General features: G+C 56.1%; 6 protein-coding genes across 6 annotated transcripts; 4 read left to right on the plus strand and 2 right to left on the minus strand.

The window, feature by feature from the left end:
• Positions 1-1,576: 1,576 nt before the first annotated feature.
• LTHEOB_6238 (F-box domain protein) lies at positions 1,577-3,321 on the plus strand (the record flags this gene model as incomplete). The annotated part of the gene is made up of 2 exons (XM_035515472.1): positions 1,577-1,884; positions 1,938-3,321. The coding sequence occupies 2 exons, from the start codon at positions 1,577-1,579 to the stop codon at positions 3,319-3,321; spliced, it is 1,692 nt and encodes a 563-aa protein (XP_035372821.1).
• A 672-nt stretch (positions 3,322-3,993) lies between these two features.
• Positions 3,994-7,345, plus strand: LTHEOB_6239 (Vps54-like protein; the record flags this gene model as incomplete). Its single annotated transcript, XM_035515473.1, has 7 exons — positions 3,994-4,243; positions 4,298-5,618; positions 5,706-5,863; positions 5,927-6,191; positions 6,258-6,796; positions 6,845-7,157; positions 7,210-7,345. The coding sequence occupies 7 exons, from the start codon at positions 3,994-3,996 to the stop codon at positions 7,343-7,345; spliced, it is 2,982 nt and encodes a 993-aa protein (XP_035372822.1).
• A 586-nt stretch (positions 7,346-7,931) lies between these two features.
• LTHEOB_6240 (uncharacterized protein) lies at positions 7,932-9,440 on the plus strand (the record flags this gene model as incomplete). Its single annotated transcript, XM_035515475.1, has 1 exon — positions 7,932-9,440. One exon carries the CDS (start codon positions 7,932-7,934, stop codon positions 9,438-9,440), a length of 1,509 nt encoding a protein of 502 aa, XP_035372823.1.
• Positions 9,441-11,147: 1,707 nt separating this feature from the next.
• Positions 11,148-12,219, minus strand: LTHEOB_6241 (Zygote arrest protein 1; the record flags this gene model as incomplete). The annotated part of the gene is made up of 2 exons (XM_035515476.1): positions 11,148-12,086; positions 12,208-12,219. The coding sequence occupies 2 exons, from the start codon at positions 12,217-12,219 to the stop codon at positions 11,148-11,150; spliced, it is 951 nt and encodes a 316-aa protein (XP_035372824.1).
• A 373-nt stretch (positions 12,220-12,592) lies between these two features.
• On the minus strand, positions 12,593-13,552 carry LTHEOB_6242 (Cytosolic fe-s cluster assembling factor cfd1; the record flags this gene model as incomplete). The annotated part of the gene is made up of 1 exon (XM_035515477.1): positions 12,593-13,552. One exon carries the CDS (start codon positions 13,550-13,552, stop codon positions 12,593-12,595), a length of 960 nt encoding a protein of 319 aa, XP_035372825.1.
• Positions 13,553-15,216: 1,664 nt separating this feature from the next.
• LTHEOB_6243 (WSC domain containing protein) lies at positions 15,217-17,022 on the plus strand (the record flags this gene model as incomplete). The annotated part of the gene is made up of 2 exons (XM_035515478.1): positions 15,217-15,602; positions 15,657-17,022. 2 exons carry the CDS (start codon positions 15,217-15,219, stop codon positions 17,020-17,022), a joined length of 1,752 nt encoding a protein of 583 aa, XP_035372826.1.
• Between the last annotated feature and the right edge of the window lie 1,022 nt (positions 17,023-18,044).

The raw sequence follows: 18,044 nt of genomic DNA on the forward strand, positions 1-18,044 counted from the left end.
GAGCGCCGGCGGAGAAGGGGTTGGAAAGAGACAGCCGCAGGGATCGAATGAGCGTCGTCGGCCGAGGCAGCTGGCAAGCGCTGGGTTGTCGCAAGACACAGGCTCTACGCAGTTCGCCAGCGGGTGGCGTCAGGGCAGAAGCACGAGATGGATGAGAGGCTGCCGGTGTTGGAAGAAGCTGGAGTGGTGAAGTTCTCGCGTAGCACGGCCGGGTCGTCAGCCAACTCTACTGTCGCCCCAAAAGATTGCCCATTGCCGCATCGAGCGCGTCCTCGTCATATCACGGCTCGACGGAATCGCACCTGAAACATATTCCCAGCGCTCTTATTCGCACGCGGGCTCCGCGTGGCTCGAAAGACAGCACCCAAGCCATGGTACACCCATGGCCGCCGACTGCGCGCGCAGCTGCCTTCGGTCGCACGAGCACGGCGCCGCACGCCTCGATGGCAAGACGCCCAGAGCGGCGGCAAGCAAGGCCGGCGCTGGGCAGGCGGTCCGCATGCACTGCAGCACATGCACACTCTATATCCAGCTGCGAAGTCGCACGGGAGGGATCGGCCTGGCGGAACTGCAACATAATCCCGCACGTTGAGGGCCTGCGGCGCGCCCGTTGGCCGGCCCAGCTGCTAGCCGCTCAGCGGGAGCAGCGAGCGGCTGGCGCGTGCAATAAATAGAACCTACCCTGTTCTCGCAAGAACTCTTGAACCCCTACTACTTTCATGTACATGGACGGTTTTGTCTAACCATGAAACCTGCATCCACTCCAGATATTCGTTTCAGCCGCCCACGTAAGCAGACCACTTACCCCTCACAGTCGTGTTTCGCAAGACATTGCTCGCACAGCGCGTGACGAATGAATTAGGCCCTCTCAACCTTAGTCCGGCCAAAATATTGCACCTTATTTAATGAATGCATTCTGCAATGCTTTGCGTCAACGGGCTCACACGGCTCGAATATTCTGCTGTCTCCTGTGCTCCCGATTTGCCTAGAGGCTGAAGTCATTGTGTAAATCCTGAACCCAGATCTACGTGCGGACATTTGCTTCAACGACACATGAAACAAGCCTACGTTGATCCCAGTGTTTAATTTACGCGCTCTCGCTCGTGCCTCCCACTACGTAGTCGGCTGGAGAATAGTTGGACCCTTTTACGTGGGCAGTCGAAGCAGACGTCCGAACACAAACACGAGTGCTCGCGCTTGTACCAATACATTCGGACATTGGATTCCACCGCCCCCATAAGTAGGGTGCAATAAGGTTGGGCAGGCGTGTAGGCATGACTTTTTAGGCTTTCGCGCCAGCGCGTGCCGAGGAAGCATGGGGCGACGGCGTGGCGGCTAACAGCTGGCGGTCGGTTGCCGCTCGCTGTCCGCTCCAGTAGTGGCTGACATGTGCGACATGGGGAAAGCGCGTCAGGGCCGTACACGTTACGCGTTCTTGCCCGGTGCGAGCTGATCGTCGTCGCTGAGGAAGGAGCGGCGTTTGCGGATTACTCCCCCACCTGAACCTCAAACTCCGCCGCGCGCCGAACACCTTCCTCGCGTTCTCCAACTCTCCCCCTCCTCCCTTTTCGCAGCTATGGGCTGGCTAAAGCACCTCCGGTCTAAGAGCCACCTCAAAGACAAGTCCAAACACCATGGCAACGATCACCATGCCTATCCGCACCCTCCGATGCCAGTCTACCGCGGCCGTGACTGCACCGAGAAGCTGCCCGACAAGGTGCTGCGCCGCATCTTCGAATTCGTATGCCCCCACACCACCGACGACACTTATGAGACGAGCGAGAAGAGCATGATCGGAGATGGCTGCATGCTGTGCGATTTGCGCGATCTGGCCAGCTGCGCCCAGGTGCGCCGCCGCTGGTATGGCGTCGCCCAGGGCTTGCTGTAAGTCTTGCACCTGCATCATTGACCGCACGCCCGTCCTGACGGACATGCAGATATAAATGCGTGCGGATCGATGCCGTCCACTACTGCGAACTTGAGGAAATCTTGGCCCAGAACCGACGCCGCAAGTCGCGCCACGAGGCCACTGACGTGCCGACCGCCCGCCTCCAGCTTTTTGCCCGTACTGTCAGGGATAACCAGTATCTTGCCGAGACCGTCGAGCTGCTCAAGCTGCCATACATGACACGCGAGACGTCCAAGGCTGACCTTGCCCGCACCGTCTCCGTCCTGCCCAACCTGCGCTACGTCGATCTGCCCGACGGATTCTACTCTGGCGACGCCGGAAGCCACACCCTGCGTCAGGAGCTGCAGGTCCGCGGCGGCAACCTTCGGAAAATGAAATACGATGCTGGCTCGGAACAACTCTTTGAAATGCTTCTCCAGGGCTTCTGGCAGCGCATTGAAGTTCTCGAGCTTAGTCGGCTGAGGGTCGAACCGGTGACTTTGAGGCAGATCCTTGCCTGCCTGCCGCATCTCCGTGATCTGAAGGTCTCAGAGTCCCCTTGGCTGAACGACTCCATGTTCGAAAGGGCGCCTAACGTCCCGGAATTCCCGGCCCTAGAGCGCTTGACACTGGACGAGATGCCCGGAATCACGGCAAATGGCTTGTGCGCCTACCTCAGCGGCCGTGAGAACTCGACGCGACTGAATTACCTGTCACTGTCCACAACCGGCGTGACCGTGGACGAGCTCCATACAGTCCTTACTGCTGGTCCGTACATACGAGAGCTAGCAATATCCGGTACGGTATCCACATCGCTTCCGATGCAAGCACGGCCACCCCTGAGGTCGATGATTCTCAGAACGCTCTATTTCGAGATAACCTCGGCCTCGAACGCCTTCCAAGGATTGCAGCCACCGCACTCTTCTTATTATGCTTACCTAATCTCATCCCTCCTTACCAATTCGCTCCCAAATCTGAAAGACCTATACGTCCGCGACCAAGACTTTGCAGAGACACTAACTCTAGCCCCGCCGATGCCGTCATACGCTACTGACGGTGGGTCCGGCACAAGAGGTCTGACCCAGCCCTTGAACATCTACGCCAAGGGGCTTGATGAACTCGATTGGATTTTCTCAACCTTCCAGCCTCCTGACGAGCCAGGCCATAGGGGCAGCTTCAGTGGTGGACGGCCCTTGTCTGCGTACGATGCGTCCAGGGGACTGGGTCCCCAGTGGGGCAACGATAACCGCAAGAGCGTTGTCGTCGGCAACGGGTTTGGTGGGTTCCTGGCTGTTCCGGCGGAAATGCCCGAGAGACCGAAGAGCGCCGGCAGCTGGACAAAGGGCGACAGCTCAGGCGGCCACTTCAGAGGCCACAACAGGGCGGACAGTTACAGCTACAAGAGAGCAAGCAGAGCAGACTTGTGGCGTTAGATGCTCCCGTGCGGCTTGGCGGAGCACCACGTGCTAAAAAGGGGTTCGATGTTAGGGAAGTTATGGATTCGGTCTTTGATGCCTGATTGCTTCGGCGCTGGTAGCTGGAGGCTGGGTCACATTGAATATGCACCCATCTGGCGTTAGGAGGATACCCACAATCAGGATGTAACTTTATAGCACACCATTATTTCGATCTACGCGATCTTGCTTCTGCTTGCTCTTAAGCCCATCTCCGCTTGTTCGCAGTGTTGTTAGGGTAGCATGGGTGTTTTGGAGAAATGGGGCTGATCTTGTGCCCAGATTCCTGAAGCCACAGTGGGTTGAATCACACACCTACTTACATAGGTAGTTGCATTTCACGTCTTGATGCTTCTGAATAAATGTAAAGCCTCCATGTGATTTCTAACTCTTCGGGGGCTCTGAAGGCTTTGGCTAAGATCACTTTGATTCAAAGGCCGTGCGGCAAAAGCTCGGGAGATTTAGATGCCTGAGGCATACCGCGGTAGAGCTAGGGTGGCTTGTCGCGGCCACTTCCACAGCTGGCAGCAATGCTCACCCTCGAGTTCTGACCACGGCGATGATAGCGCGAAGCCTCGCCCGCTCTTTTAAGTAATCTTCTGCGCTCCCTATGCCTCCGCCCGCCGCGCATCCCTCTACCGGATTCCGACAATGCCCTCGCGGCCAACCTCCCCTCGGAGGTCCACCGACAGCTCCGAGTCGCCCTCATCGCTCTCTTCCAACCGCCTTCAGTTCCCCTTCCCCCAGCAGGACTGGACCCGAAGGCCAAGCTCCAGCCAAAGCGCGCGCTATCAGTCAACGCGTCGCGGCTCAACCGCGAGCTCCATACACTCAATCGGGGGAGCCTTGGATACCTCGTCGCAGAGACACATTGGGCCGGTGACCGAGACAGGCCAGAATGGTGGGGCATTCCGCATGCTAACGTGCGTGTAGCTGTAGGCTGACACTGCGATAGCCATTTCAACACTACTGCAGCCCCCAATCGTCCGCACGGGGCTGCTGCCCTATACCTCTGCGCCCTCCGCCGTCAAGACTCCTTCCACTAGAGACATTCCCCCGGTCACCCTAACGAACGTTCCACACGTTGAGCCATCCGCCTTCAAGCCATATCTTTCGCAAGTGGGGTCGTTGTATGATGCATTCCAACGCGCAAAGTTAGACTCGGACAATGTCGCCGCACAGCTATTCCGCCGCGACTCCAAGAGGGATGAGTTCACCGAGATACTAGAGCGTCGCTTGAAGGACCAGCAGCCTGGGAGACGCCCCTCATCCCGGCAAGAATCCATCAGCTCGCTTTCGCCCGTGGACTCCCCGCGGAGGAGGTCGAGCGCAGGTGCTTCGAGGCGTCATCCATCAGCCGTCACGCCGCTGACAACAATCCCGGATGTATACTTTCAGGAGGATTTCCACCTTGAGAATCCGCGTACATTCGATGTGGTGAGCGAACGGTCGGAGGTTATTCAGCAGCCGCAGGGCACAGATGGCTCAAAGGACGCCAATGGCTCCGCTGAGGCCCCAGCACCCCCGAAGAGGAAAGCTCTTGCGACGAACGCTATCCTTCAGGAGAAATTGTCTTGGTACATGGACACGGTTGAGATCCACCTGATTTCCTCAATATCAACGGCATCAACGTCCTTCTTCGCCGCCCTGGGCTCCCTGCGTGAGCTTCAATCGCAAGCAGCGGATTCTGTGGCACGCATCCAATCGCTACGAGAAGACTTGAACAGGCTTGATCGGGATATGGCCATCGGCGGTCTGAAAATTGTGGGCATGAAGAGACGTAGAGAGAACCTTCGCAAGCTCAGCGAAGCCGTGGATCAACTCCGGGCAGTCGTTGATGGAGTTGCACACTGTGAGGACTTGATAGAAGATGGGAAGTTGGAAGATGCTCTGGACCGGCTGGACATGCTCGAGCTACTCGTCTCTGGAGAGCTCATGCTCACAGGATCGGACGATCAGGAGTGGCTTCCCACCTATCTTCCACGAGATCTCATCGATCTACGAGGGCTCAATGCTTTGGATGGATTCTCGGACGGCATGATGCAGCTGAGAGCACGGGTCGGCAAGGGCTTCGAGTCCAGGTTCCTCGAGGCTCTCATGGGCGACCTGCGCCGGCACATCAAGGGCGTACCCAGCCAAGACACGCTTCAACGATGGGCGTCAGCATCTCTCCGTACCAGAGGCGATAGCAGACCGCCTACTGCCCTTCCTGCATACCACAAAATGGAGGAAGGGTTTCGTTCGAACATGCTCGCCATTCTGAACGGCTTGAGCAGGTCTAACCACACGCCAGTAGCTGCGGCCGCTTACCGAGATGCAGTCACTAGAGAGATGAAAGTTCTCATTCGACAGCATCTTCCCAGCTCCACAGATGACGATGCTGAGTCTACCATCTCCTCGTCGACACGCGCCAGCAGCAGGACTTCTCAGCAGGAAAAGTCATCCATTCTCGCACGGAATCTTCGCTCACTCGACTGGGAAGATGCCGAGCAACTCTTCGTTAATATCTACACCAATGTAGGTGAGGCGCTGCGGAGACTGAGCACACAAACGAAAGTGCTTTTGGATGTCTCAAGCGGGACAGCAATTTCTCCGGGGATTAGGTCTCCTCCCAAAAGCCCCAACATTGCGAATATGGACGGCTACCTCAGCAGGCCCATCTCAGACGTTCCGGCTCAGAATAGTCACTTGCAGGAAGAGCTCATGCAGTCCTTGGATATGTCCAGTCTGTTAGGGCAATCTGTGGACGCGGCGCAGAGTCAAATCACGAAGATCCTCAAAGTCCGCGGGGAGCAGTCGGTTCGGCTGCCGCTACAACGCTTCCTCCGGTACTTCCTCATCAATAGACTGTTCGCTGATGAATGCGAGGCTGTGTCCGGACGATCCGGGGCTGCGCTTAAAGGCGTTGTGGACAGTCAGATCAAGCAATTCGTCACAACAATGGGACAATCGGAAAATCAGACGCTCCGCCAGACCATGGATGCCGACAAGTGGGAAGCCAAGGACTTTGGCGACCACGAGACTGAGGTACTGACCAGGATCCTCGAAGCCATGCATACCGATCCCCCAGAGTGGACGAAGAGCAAGATGATCTGGGAGAGTGTCCCCACAACACCGGCGAACGAGACCCACGGTACCAACGGCGAAACCAATGGGACAGCCAAAGCGAGGAATGCGGTCATCAACGAGGAGAAGTACGTACTGGTCAACTGTGCCATGTTCGCTCTGGATGGGATTGATCGCTTCGAAAACCTCATCGCGGTCATTCCCAGTATTACGTCCGAGGTTGCAGTGACTTTGGTGGACTACCTGCGCACTTTCCAATCTCGCACTTGCCAACTCATCCTCGGTGCCGGAGCAAAGGAGAGCGCGGGCTTGAAAAGCATCACTACGAAGCATCTTGCTCTAGCGTCGCAAGCGCTCAACTTCATCATCGCCCTGATTCCCTATCTTCGTGAGTTCATCCGGCGCCACTCGTCCAGCACGTCGCTTGCCGAGTTAGACAAGATGCGGCGTCTATACCAAGACCAGCAGACGAATATCCACGACAAGCTCATCGAAATCATGACGCAGCGCTTGCATATTCACGTCAACGCAATGAAGAAGTTAGACTTCGATGCGGTGGCTGATCAGCAGGTCAGCCAACACATGGAGACGCTGACTAGAGAAACGAATACGTTCCATCGCACACTGAGCAGGCATTTGCCCGAGCCGTCGGTGCGGTCGATCATCACGCCTGTCTTTGCCAGCTACAGGGAGCAGTGGGGCAAGGCTTTCCGGGAAACGCTGGTGCGGACAGGTGCTGGCAAGGCAAGGTAAGAAGCTTCATTCTCGCAAAACAACGCAGAGTGTCTAACAAAGCGGCAGGTTGTTGCGTGACGCGGAGCTCTTTGAGACCAAGCTCAACAAAATTGATGGCTTTGGCGACATCGGCACGTTCATGACCGACATTGTCAAGGAGAAGGTGGTCGAGGCAGGCGCCACTACTGAGGCAGGCAAATAAACTTCCCTTATACCCTTCATCTCTGATTCGTTTTGCTATGCGGATACTGTAAACTATATTATTCTTACTATGGACTTCGAAGAGAGAGGCTTACTGCATTGGCGAAGGCGTTCGGACCGGTTGCGGGTGGGTATCTTCCTCGGCTGGCTACAGAGACGGGGAAGATGGAGTTTGGATACCAATACCAATTGATGGGTTATCTTCAGCTCAAAGCTTCTTAAGTTGGCCAGAAATTGCTCACTAGAAATTTAGCATGCCCTCGGTGGCGCTCGCGGGCGATGACGCGTAGGTGTTGATGCTGGCGCGCCGGGGCGCGTTGTCGATGAACAACCTCACCTGTGCTCAAACATTCACCTCACCTCACCTTCATTTAACACAGTCTTCCGCCGCCGGGCTCCTCCAATTGCGCTAGTGCCTTTTCGCACGGGTCAGTGGCCTCTTCATGCTCACTCTTCCTCAGCACCCTCCTCTTCCTTTCCTCTACATCTTCTTCCCTACACCATTCGCCCGCCCGTGTCGCAACCGCGTCGCGCGCATGCCCTCATCCAAACAAGCTGAACCTCTGCACCGATCCTCTTCTCGCAGCATGGCAACCCGCAAGGGATTGCTCCCCGTCACTCCGGCCAGCCTGGCGCCGGCGGAGCTCACTCAACACCTTGCCGACATCGAGCAGGATGCCACACCGAACCTCACCAACGATGACCAGCGCCGCGGCGGCGACCGCATCAAGGCAATCCGCAATAGCCTGCTCCGCTTCTTAGGAATTCCCCCTCCTTGCTCACCCACGGATTCCGTGACGCGCTTCGTGCCGACCTCGTCCGTTAGCTCTTCTTCCAGCTCCTCCAGGGCCTCATCTCGTTCGCGCGATGAGCTACGCGCCGACATGCGCCGTGTGGTGCCGCCGGCCGAGCTTCCATCCACTAGCCACCAGATCGCCTCAGGCAAGCCCTGGCCTAAGGGCAACAACCTTTTCCCCTCGCCTAGCACTGGTCACTCGCGCAGCTCAAGCGACGCCTCGAAGTCGACTCAAATGTCCTTCACTCTCGCCACGGTGCCTGAGCTTAGTCCCAGCAAGAGCGAGAGCCGCTTCGACACGACTAGCACGCGCAAGCACGTTAGCTTCGCGCCCACTCCCGCTGAGGCGAAGAAGCCGGAGCGCGCCCTGTACGGCCCGCTCGAAGTCGACAGTGACTGCTTCTCCTTCGGCTCTGATTCCTTCAGCTCTGACTCCTTCAACCGCGTCCCGGACGTCACCGCCGTCGAGACCACCAGGCAGGACCCGCTGCTCTTCAGCAACATCATCAACAAGACCGACGCCGTCTTCACTGGCGAGCCCATAATCCTCAACCACCCGGTGGAGATCGATGGCTGCGGCTTCAACCCCGTTCACGTGCCCTCAAGCCTGGAGATCCGCGAAAGGAAGGCCGCCGAGGAAAAGCGCAGGCTGGAAGAGGAGAAGAAGTGGATGAAGCTGCAGGAGCACAGGAAGGCACAGGCCGCTCTGAGGGAGCGCCATGCCATCGCCAGGGAATGGCGCGAAGAGAACAAGATGACCGAGGGCGTGAAGACGCCGCCGGGTTTTCCCAGTCGACAGGGCAACCCGCTCGCCCCGCAGCATCAGCCGCTCGTCATCGAGGAGGGCTTATTCATGAAGCAGCGCATTGTCGTGGACGAATGCAAGTCCCTCAGGTATGCCTCAGCCCTTCGCCCTGCTAATAAACAATCCGCGCTGACCCTCGGCCTCAGCAACCTGACCGTCCTTACTCGCGGCCCTAAGAGCGACTCTGCCAGCGGCAGTTCCGAGCGCAGCTGGAAGACTTGCTCCTGTTCCGCATCCCCTCCCGCGATCCCCATCGACGGCGTCCGCAAGCCCGGCATCTACCTTCCCGCCTCCGACTCACGCAACCACATTGGCCGCGATGATGGAGAGCATGGCAACAACCACACCTCTCCGGACTACATTGCTCCCGAGGGCCCGGTCCACAACAATGCCCTAGGCATTACGGGCGACGAGCAGTACGACCACGAGAACAGCTGCGCACTCGAGAGCTGCAGCACCGTCGGCTTTTCTGCCGGTGGCCGTCGCTACTTCTGAATGGCGACGCGCAGGGCCATCAAACCGGTCCGCTCTCCACGTCGTCACTCTCGGCTGTCGAACCAACACTAGCATCATGAGCATTCAGGATCTTCTTCTTTTCCTTGGACAAACGATACCATGAACGACTTTTTCTCGATACCCCTACCGGCATCCGCCGCTTCGTTTCTTTCCTTTCATCATTCTTTTCACCAATGCAACACAACCGCGAGTACACGAACTTCATGCGGACTTTTTTCTCTCTCTCTTCATAGCAGGCATCTGCCGGACTTTTCTGTTTTCTCGCGTTTCATACAACTTCACGCACTGGAACATTGAGGAGGGAATAATTGGGACATCTGCACTGGTTCATTTTGAAGGCCATCGGGATTGGGTTTCGCGTTGCATAATGGCCTTGGGGCCGGCACTCTTTTGGGGCACTTGTTGATTTCTCTCTGAGTCACTTTCGATACACTCTTTTTGTAATCTGGTTTCTCTTTGGTTGGGATGAGGGTTATGCATTTGAGCAACCAGGCGGTCCTGGTCAATTTTCCTTGGTACGATTTTCTATAGTGGAGGTTTCAGTATTTTCCAACGGTAGCATGGCTATAGCTACAATTGATCCCGTGTTCAAATTCAACTTCGTGGTCAACAGTCAATGCATACGTGAGAACACCAACGATACGACAATTCAAATCACAAAAATATAGGAAGAGTCTAAGGTTGAAAGAGAGATTCTACTGATCTGCGGAATATGATGACATCGATTTTGAACAAACCCCAAGGACAGGCCAACGCTTTGCTAACTACAAAGGACCCTGGAATTTTAGGGCAGCACAACGACTCATTATTAATGGCCGCTACAGATTTGACTCCCCCTCACCCAGATTTTGACTCCCCCCAGATTTGGTAATTCGATATATATATAAAGCAGAGGCTGCTAGAGGCTCCAGCAGCTACAACACCATCGCTTGTGCCTCCAGCAGCTTCGCTCACCTTGCCAGCAGCAGCAGCAGCGACCTCTAGCGACTCTTAAGTAGGCGAGGAACCTCCGCGCAAGAAGAGGCTTACCACCGTAGTAGATACTATACGAGACGCAGATAACCACCTAGATAACGTATCCTCGCAAGTTACGTTGCCGCTGACGCCTCCGGGGCTCCAGTTTATACACTATAATAGTAATGGCAAATGAGGGTTGGACAAGCGGTGGAGGCGTATAAGGCTCAACACCATGCCAAGTATCGTGAGCAGGCATAAGGCTTATAAGGCTCGTAAGAAACAACGAGGGGGGGGGGTTATTAAATGGGCCTTTTTATAAAGCGCCTACGCGAGTCGTACGTCTTAGACAGTTCTCAGTAGCTACAGGTGACAAATATATGGAAAAGCACGAGAAACGACCTCGCCTATATGAGTCATTGGGGAGGTGATATGAGTGAGGTGGAGTCAAATTCTCAAGATGGGGAAGTCAAATTTGTAGGCACCAGATAAAAAGGCACAGCTAACATTCCAAAACATAACCCGAAAGCGATGTGTATGGGGAATAGGACATCATTTGATTTTATGCTAGACTACGGAGCCGTTTACAATCATCCTGAAGCACCCTTCATTGTCCGAGCCAAGCCCAGCTGAGTCGATAAGCCTCCACAGTTTTCTTTCTCGAATGAATTGCTCCTCGTATTGTGCATTTTGTTCGACAACGCAACTAGACTATGGAGTATGCGGCGTTTCTTATTCCGTCTTGCGCAGAACCAGAGCGTTGGACGCACTCGAGCGGAAGTTCGAGATGTCCAAGAAGTCCTTGAAACCAACCGCAGAACGGCGGCCGCCCTCGCTGTTCTTCCAGTCGACGTACGCAATGATATCATCGATAGCCTCATTGATGTTGTCGAGACTGAAGGGGATTGCGCTGACATTACCGCCAGTGGTGATGTTCGCCTGGAATGTGACCGTCGTGTTAGCGGCGGAGTAGGTAGTGGAACCACTGTAACGGCGGCGGCGGCGGCGAGGAGCCTTATCAGTGTCGCTGACCTGTCCGGGAGGAGGGCGCGCGCTCTGCTGACGAGAGCTGAGCATGGAAGCCTTGCCATCCGACCTTTCGGGCTCGCCAACATGAGAGGCACGCTGACTAGTGGGGAAAGGGCGAGGGTGCATCATGGGGATGTCAGGAACTTCAGGAGAGGAGCTGGAACGCAAGCTCGAAGTTGGCGAAATTGCAGTCGGGCTAGACTCAGCCTTGATGCCGTCCGAGGGAGAAGCTGCGGCATGGACGCTGGTCAAAGTAGGGTGACGTGCGGCAGTAGAGTTGGGCTCATACTGCTGAGTGGGCTTTGATCCGGTCGGAGTCGCGTTTTCGAATTGGACAGCATTAGGCTTGATACCGTACTTTGAAAGGTTGATTCCAACGACCTCGGTTCCGTTCTTCTTCGCGTTCAGAATGAGGGCGCCTTCCTTCTCAATGCTGGGCTCAGCCTCGACAGCCATATTCCAGAGCTTCTGGATCCTGGAAAGCTCGTGGCCGTACGAGTCGACAGTGATCGGTACACCGTATTCGGTGCTGGGGTTGATGAACTCTTTTTTAAGCCAGGTCGCATCGGCTTTGTTGTCTGACTTGATGGCCTTGGACACCTTCTTCAGGACGTGACGGCTAATCTCGAACTGGAGATGCTCCTAGGGAAATTTTAGAACATTTTTTCCAAAGAGGGGAGACAAGCGGATGCCGCTTCGTCCTCGTTTTGAAACGGGAATAGGGCTGCTTTGGAGGTCGATTAAGACCATTGTAATGGCTTACCTGGTCGGACATGGTGGCTGACCGTTGAGGCGGAGAGCTGGTGATCGAGGAAGGCGGAGTGTGAGAGTCGTTGTTGGAGTATTTAAAGCGTCCGGTCGAGCGCACGTCCGCCGCTGTCTAATCGGGCAGGCGCGTTGAAGTTGCGTCACCGGTGCTTTTGCAGAAACCACCCGGTCGCGGCTTCCGTATGCGCCTCTGACCCTTGCCTGATGGGTAGTTGAAGCTATCGTCCGGACGAGAACGTCGAATTAAAAACTCTACATACACGTCCGGACGATAGCTTCAACTACCCACATGTGTTATCTTTTTGTCAGATGAAGTCCATTGAGTTTTCGCGAGAGGTCCAATGCCAGGATCCATAATTAGATCTTCTCTTTCATTTCCCTTAGGCGTCACCCTCGATGGTTGTAACTATCTGCTTGGTCATACCGTCAAACAACGGGTATAAAGAACAGCTCGTGTACTTATCAACCAGTGCCCCTGGTTCCTTTCTCGCATCATCTCCGTTGCCTGGCCCAGCCCGCTCAGCGCTGGCCGCAGTGGCCATCTCAGTACCCTGTATGATGGTCCCTTGGGGATAGACCGGCCGCTTGCCTTCCTCTATCAACGTGACGAAAGCTGGATCGATGGGGACGCTACCCAAGAACGGAACGTTGTAATCTCTTGCCATCACTTCGCCTCCACCCTTGCTAAATACGTTTGTGCATTCGCTGCAACTTGGACATACGAATCCTGCCATGTTTTCCACCACACCAAGTACTTTTAGCCCCACCTTGGTGCAGAAATTCAGCTCTTTCTTCACGTCCGAAATACTAATAGCTTGCGGGGTAGTAACAACGACAGCGCCGGCCAGCTGTGACGGATTGGCGGCAGTGTCTTTGAGCAGTGTCTCTAGGAGAGAAATGTGCTCATCCGAGGTGCCAGGTGGAGTGTCAATAAGGAGGTAGTCCAGCCCAGGTGGCCAGAGGACCGAGGACAAGAACTGGCGGACCATGGCCGTCTTCTTGGGGCCGCGCCAGATGACAGCGTCGCCACGGTTTGCCAGTATGAACCCCAACGACATGACGGACAGTGGACCTGCATTTTTTGCCTGGCTGCCTTGACCGACCGTTTGCGCATCGTGAACGGGGACGGGGACCATGCCACCGGGCGCTTGCGTGACTTTGGAGCCCTCGACGCCGAAGAAGCGGGGAACAGACGGACCTGTGAGGTCGATGTCGAGAACTCCAACGGAACGGCCCTGCAGGGATAGCGTGAGGGCCAATTGGGTCGTGATGCTGGACTTGCCGACGCCGCCTTTGCCCGAGAGGACGAGGACGATTTTCTTGACGTTTTCGAGGCCCATGGTGGGAGTAGAGAGGCGAGCAGGCTTAGTCCGGGCTTTGGAAGTAGTGGGCGAGAACAGCGCAGCGAGCGGAGTCAGAGTGCGTCGAGTGGATGGGCTGGGACATTCTCGAAGGTGTGAGCGCGCTCTGATTTCAAAGCCCCGCCGACGTCAGATCGCCCGCGCCCGCCCCTCCAACTGCGAGATCGGCGCCGCCAAGACTTTCCGCCGCCTCCCGCCGCCCGCGTTCCCGCACTCCAGAAAGTCGCTGCCGCCGGCTACGGCCCCCTCACGCCTGCAACTCCTCATTCACCCTGACGCACATGGCCCACTTCGCGCATCTGGCTTTAGGTGCACCATCTACCAGCTTCAACTTTAATAATTTCTCGGTAACCTGAGTCTACCTTATCACAACGGCAGATCCCCATTCCGTGGATCTGGGCGAGTGATGCACACGAGGGGTCGTTTCTTTCGTTTTGATAAGCGCCTGTGGGAGTAGGGCAATGCCCAAGAAGAAAAGAGCCCGGAAAAGTGGCACTACAGGGAAAGTTGAAGCTGTCGTTCGGATGGAAACGCCCGTACATCTGTCAAATTTACGCCAGCCCTACTCCTGCAACTCCTCCAGGAATGGATAATCTCATCCCACGCGCTAGCCACCGGGGCCGTATGCATGCTGCATCTGCAGACTGAGATGGCGGCTGTCACACGCGAAGTCTGATTGCTAGCCGTGATCCTGTTATCAGGGCTCGACCCACGCCTCCCCTTGACATTTGGCTAACACGTTTTGAAACGCTCGTCCTCGAGGGCGGCTGCATTGCCAACACCAACCTCACGCAGCCACTCTGCACGTCTGGAAATGACGGCTGCAGCTGCAGATGCGTGGACTACACGTTGCAGCGCGTCGAACTCGTGTTGAAGCTCGCTTGCAGTACGCGCCCGCCCAGACCGACCGACGAGCGCCGCCAGCCGTTAACCTCCGTCGGCGCCAGGCGGCGAAGCGCGCGGGAAGTCGCCGGCTACACGGCGCGGCAATACTTGCTCACATATCGCAGTGGCCAGACGCTGTTGATCAGCAGGGGGGTGGGAGCAACGGCGGGTGCCTGACGGGCGGGCCGCCGACTGCCAGGAACAGGAAAAGAGCGCAAAAAAAGTTGAAGAAACAAAGAGTGGCTGAAACGTACGGACGCAAGCCACCAACTGGGAGCAAGGTGCCTTCCTTCCCAATCGGGATCTTGGCCAGCGAATGGGGAGGCCAGCCGCCGCTCACAAGCGCTGCCATTGGCCTTACTCCCCACCACGAAATCCAATACACCTACCGGAAGCCGGCCCTCTGCTCTCCGCCACCGCACATGCGCCGCCGTCGCGCTTCCGCCCCGAACAATGGTCCGGCCCTTGAAAGCCACCTGCGCCGCTAATGTACACTGATGGAGCGCACAATATCCTTTATCTTGCAATTAACAATGCTTATATTTTGATCCTTTCTCTTCACTTTCACCCGCTTCGCCCGTTTTTCATTGTTCATATCGCTGGCCCTGGCAGGCTCTTCACGCTCATTGCCCCTCACCACGAGTCTGTGACTCGGCCGTTCTTTTGCTCGTCACTCATTCAGACCTGCCACCACTCTTCTTTTCTTGTGCCCATATTCTTCTCGTCCGGCTCCTTCCGATTCACGCATCCGATTCGAAATGCTCGCCGACAAGCTCTCCTCCGCCGCCGTTCTTGCCGGCTTGACCTCTGTGGCCCGCGCCGTCGACTGGAGCACCATTGACTGGAGCGCCATCGACTACCATGGCCACTACTTCCGGCAGGAGTGGGTCGAGCCGCCCGTCGTCGTCGAGCGCCTGGATCCGATATTGAATCCTGGCCAACTCGGAACCCACGTCCACTCCTTCGTCGGTGCTAACGTCGTTTCTGCGGACACAAACTACGACGACACTCAAGCCGCCTCCTGCAGCCAGGTCTACGTTAAGCCTGACCACAGCCTCTACTGGGCTCCTGCTCTGTACTTCCAGGACCCCACCAACAAGACATTCACCCGTGTCAAGGAGCACCATCGTGTGCTGTACTACTTGTGAGTATCATCCCCGTCCCCTACCAAAGCCAGACGCTAATCGCTTCCCTGTAGTAACCGTGCTGCCGACCCGGATACTGGCGCGGAGAACTTTGACCTCATCGAGGAGTTCCCCGAAGGCTTCAAGATGATCGCCGGTGACGCCAACCTGCGTGCCCCTGCCGCCACCAAGCAGCTGCAGAACTCCGTCGAGTGGTTCTGCCACGGTCCTGACGTCAAGTCCAGTGGCTTCCCCGGCAACTTCACCTCGTGCCCCAACGGCTTCGCTGGCTCCGTCCGCTTCCCTTACTGCTGGAACGGCGAAGAGTTCAACGTCGACGATCCGCATGCCCACATGTCTTACCCCAAGACCGATGCTGAAGGCAACGGTGCTCCTGACAGCGGTCCATGCCCTACGACCCACCCCCATATCCTGCCCCACATCTTCATCGAGTTCTGGTTCGATACGGAGCCCTTTGATGGCCTCTATGAGATGAGCGACCAGCCATGGGTCGTTTCAAATGGCGATCCTACCGGCTACGGCTTCCATGCTGACTTCCTGAATGGCTGGGAGAAAGGAGTCTTGGAAAAGCAAATGAAGGAGTGCAACATTGGAGAGTCTGGCGAGCCGTTGGAGAACTGCTTCGATACCTGGAAGAAAGACGGCCAGGAAGACACCCGTGAGAACTGCTCGCAAAAGCAGTCGGTCACGGAGGAGGTTGACGGCTGGCTTGATGCTCTGCCGGGTTGCAACCCGCTGCAGTACGGTCCGGATAGGGCTGTGATGAAGACCAACTGCGGCGACACCGCAACCCTTGACTCTGATGGCACCTCTGGTGTCGCGTCCGCCGCCGCCTCTGCTGTAGCGGCCAACTCGGCGCCATCTTCCTCGAAGACGTCCCTTGTTGCGACACCTGTCGTCACTGACGAAGCAGTCGCGACCACCGACAGCAGTGGCAACGTTGTCTACGTCACTGTTACTTCATACTACACTGCGGACGGCCCCGCGCCAACAGGCTCTACTGCTCCTGCTGTCTCGGTGTCCAACGAAAACGTTACACTCCCAGCCGGCTGGACCAGCTCAGGCTGCCACAGCGATGCTGTCTCTCCACGTTCTCTGTCTGGGAAGGTGCTCGCTTACTGGGGCGAAGCCATTACTTCGTCTGGCTGCGCGAAGTATTGCGATGAGCAAGGCTTCAGTATTGCTGGAACTGAGTACGGCGAACAGTGCTTCTGCGGTAACGACCTGACCCAGAGTGAGGTCCTCGATGCTTCCAAATGCGATATGGAGTGCAAGGGCTCTGCGGGAGAGACCTGCGGTGGTGAGGGGGCGTTGAGCGTCTTTGTGAAGGACGGGACGAGTGTGAAGAGTAGGAAGAGGAGCCTGCATTTCCGCAAGCACGTTGGCGGCGGTGCAAGTGTCCGCAGAGGTTCTTTCTAAATAAGGCAACGCTGAGATGGCGCAGTGGGTCGTAAAAGAAATCGACTTTCCTCTGCAGCCCACTGCAGTCGAAAATCATAGCGTTGTGAGGACTTTTCTATTTTCTATTCATGTCTTCTTCTTCTACTTCACCTGGCCCCGTCTTTCGGGTGTCTAGGCTTTATGTCCTTCTATGCTTCTTTTTTTCCTACTTGATGATGGGCATACATTGATGATTTACGAGAACAACGGCTTCGTTTCAGCCTTTCCATTCGCTTCGTGGTTGGAATTTGTTTCAAGGCGACGATTAGATAGATGGAAGTGGTGTTTCGAGCTAGCGGACGGTTTTGTGCTAAATTTAGGACAGCTAAGTATGACGTTAGGAATCCTACACCATTTTGGATGGAGAATACCTCTGCCCCAACGTGCACTTTACTAGCATAGCAGTCTAGTTGCGGACGTCACATTCCTTGTTTGCACGTTTCATGCGCAACACTTTGCTCACCAGCCAGAGGCCATAGGCTCCCGTTTTCGGCAAGGGTATGACCAGCCTCTTCCTTGCTTGGCCGCGCTTTAGCCCCCAGCCACAACCCCGCCCACCCCGCGTGATGGTCATTACACAAGACTTGATCATCGTTGCACTTCTTGTTCCTACTACACTCTTCAGCGATCACATCTTCGTTGGCTTTCCAATAGCAAGTCATTAACTCGTTGCCTCTTCGCGCTGATCTCAATATCACTCGCGCTGCCCTCGCGTCTGACCAAGTCTACAGCTACCTGTCTGTTTGCGCCTTCGCCGTCCTGCAACAATCTTCAGGGAAATTCCTCCGCAAGGGTATTTCTGCGGAAAGGATCAGCGCCGTATTTTTTTCCGGGCAAAACAAAGGCCGTTGCAAGAGTAGAAGGGAATCACAAAAACCTTTCAAGGACAGCAATATGGGCATGGAAGAGCCGATCCTCCATGTGCCTCCAGAACTGGAAGACTGGTTCAATCAGACGCTCCTCTCGCAGTCATCACCTCCCTCGCGCCCCGGCCGTCGCGG

The sequence above is a fragment of the Lasiodiplodia theobromae genome (genome assembly GCF_012971845.1).
Source record: "Lasiodiplodia theobromae strain AM2As chromosome Unknown scaffold_18, whole genome shotgun sequence".
Taxonomy (NCBI): Eukaryota; Fungi; Ascomycota; class Dothideomycetes; order Botryosphaeriales; family Botryosphaeriaceae; genus Lasiodiplodia; species Lasiodiplodia theobromae.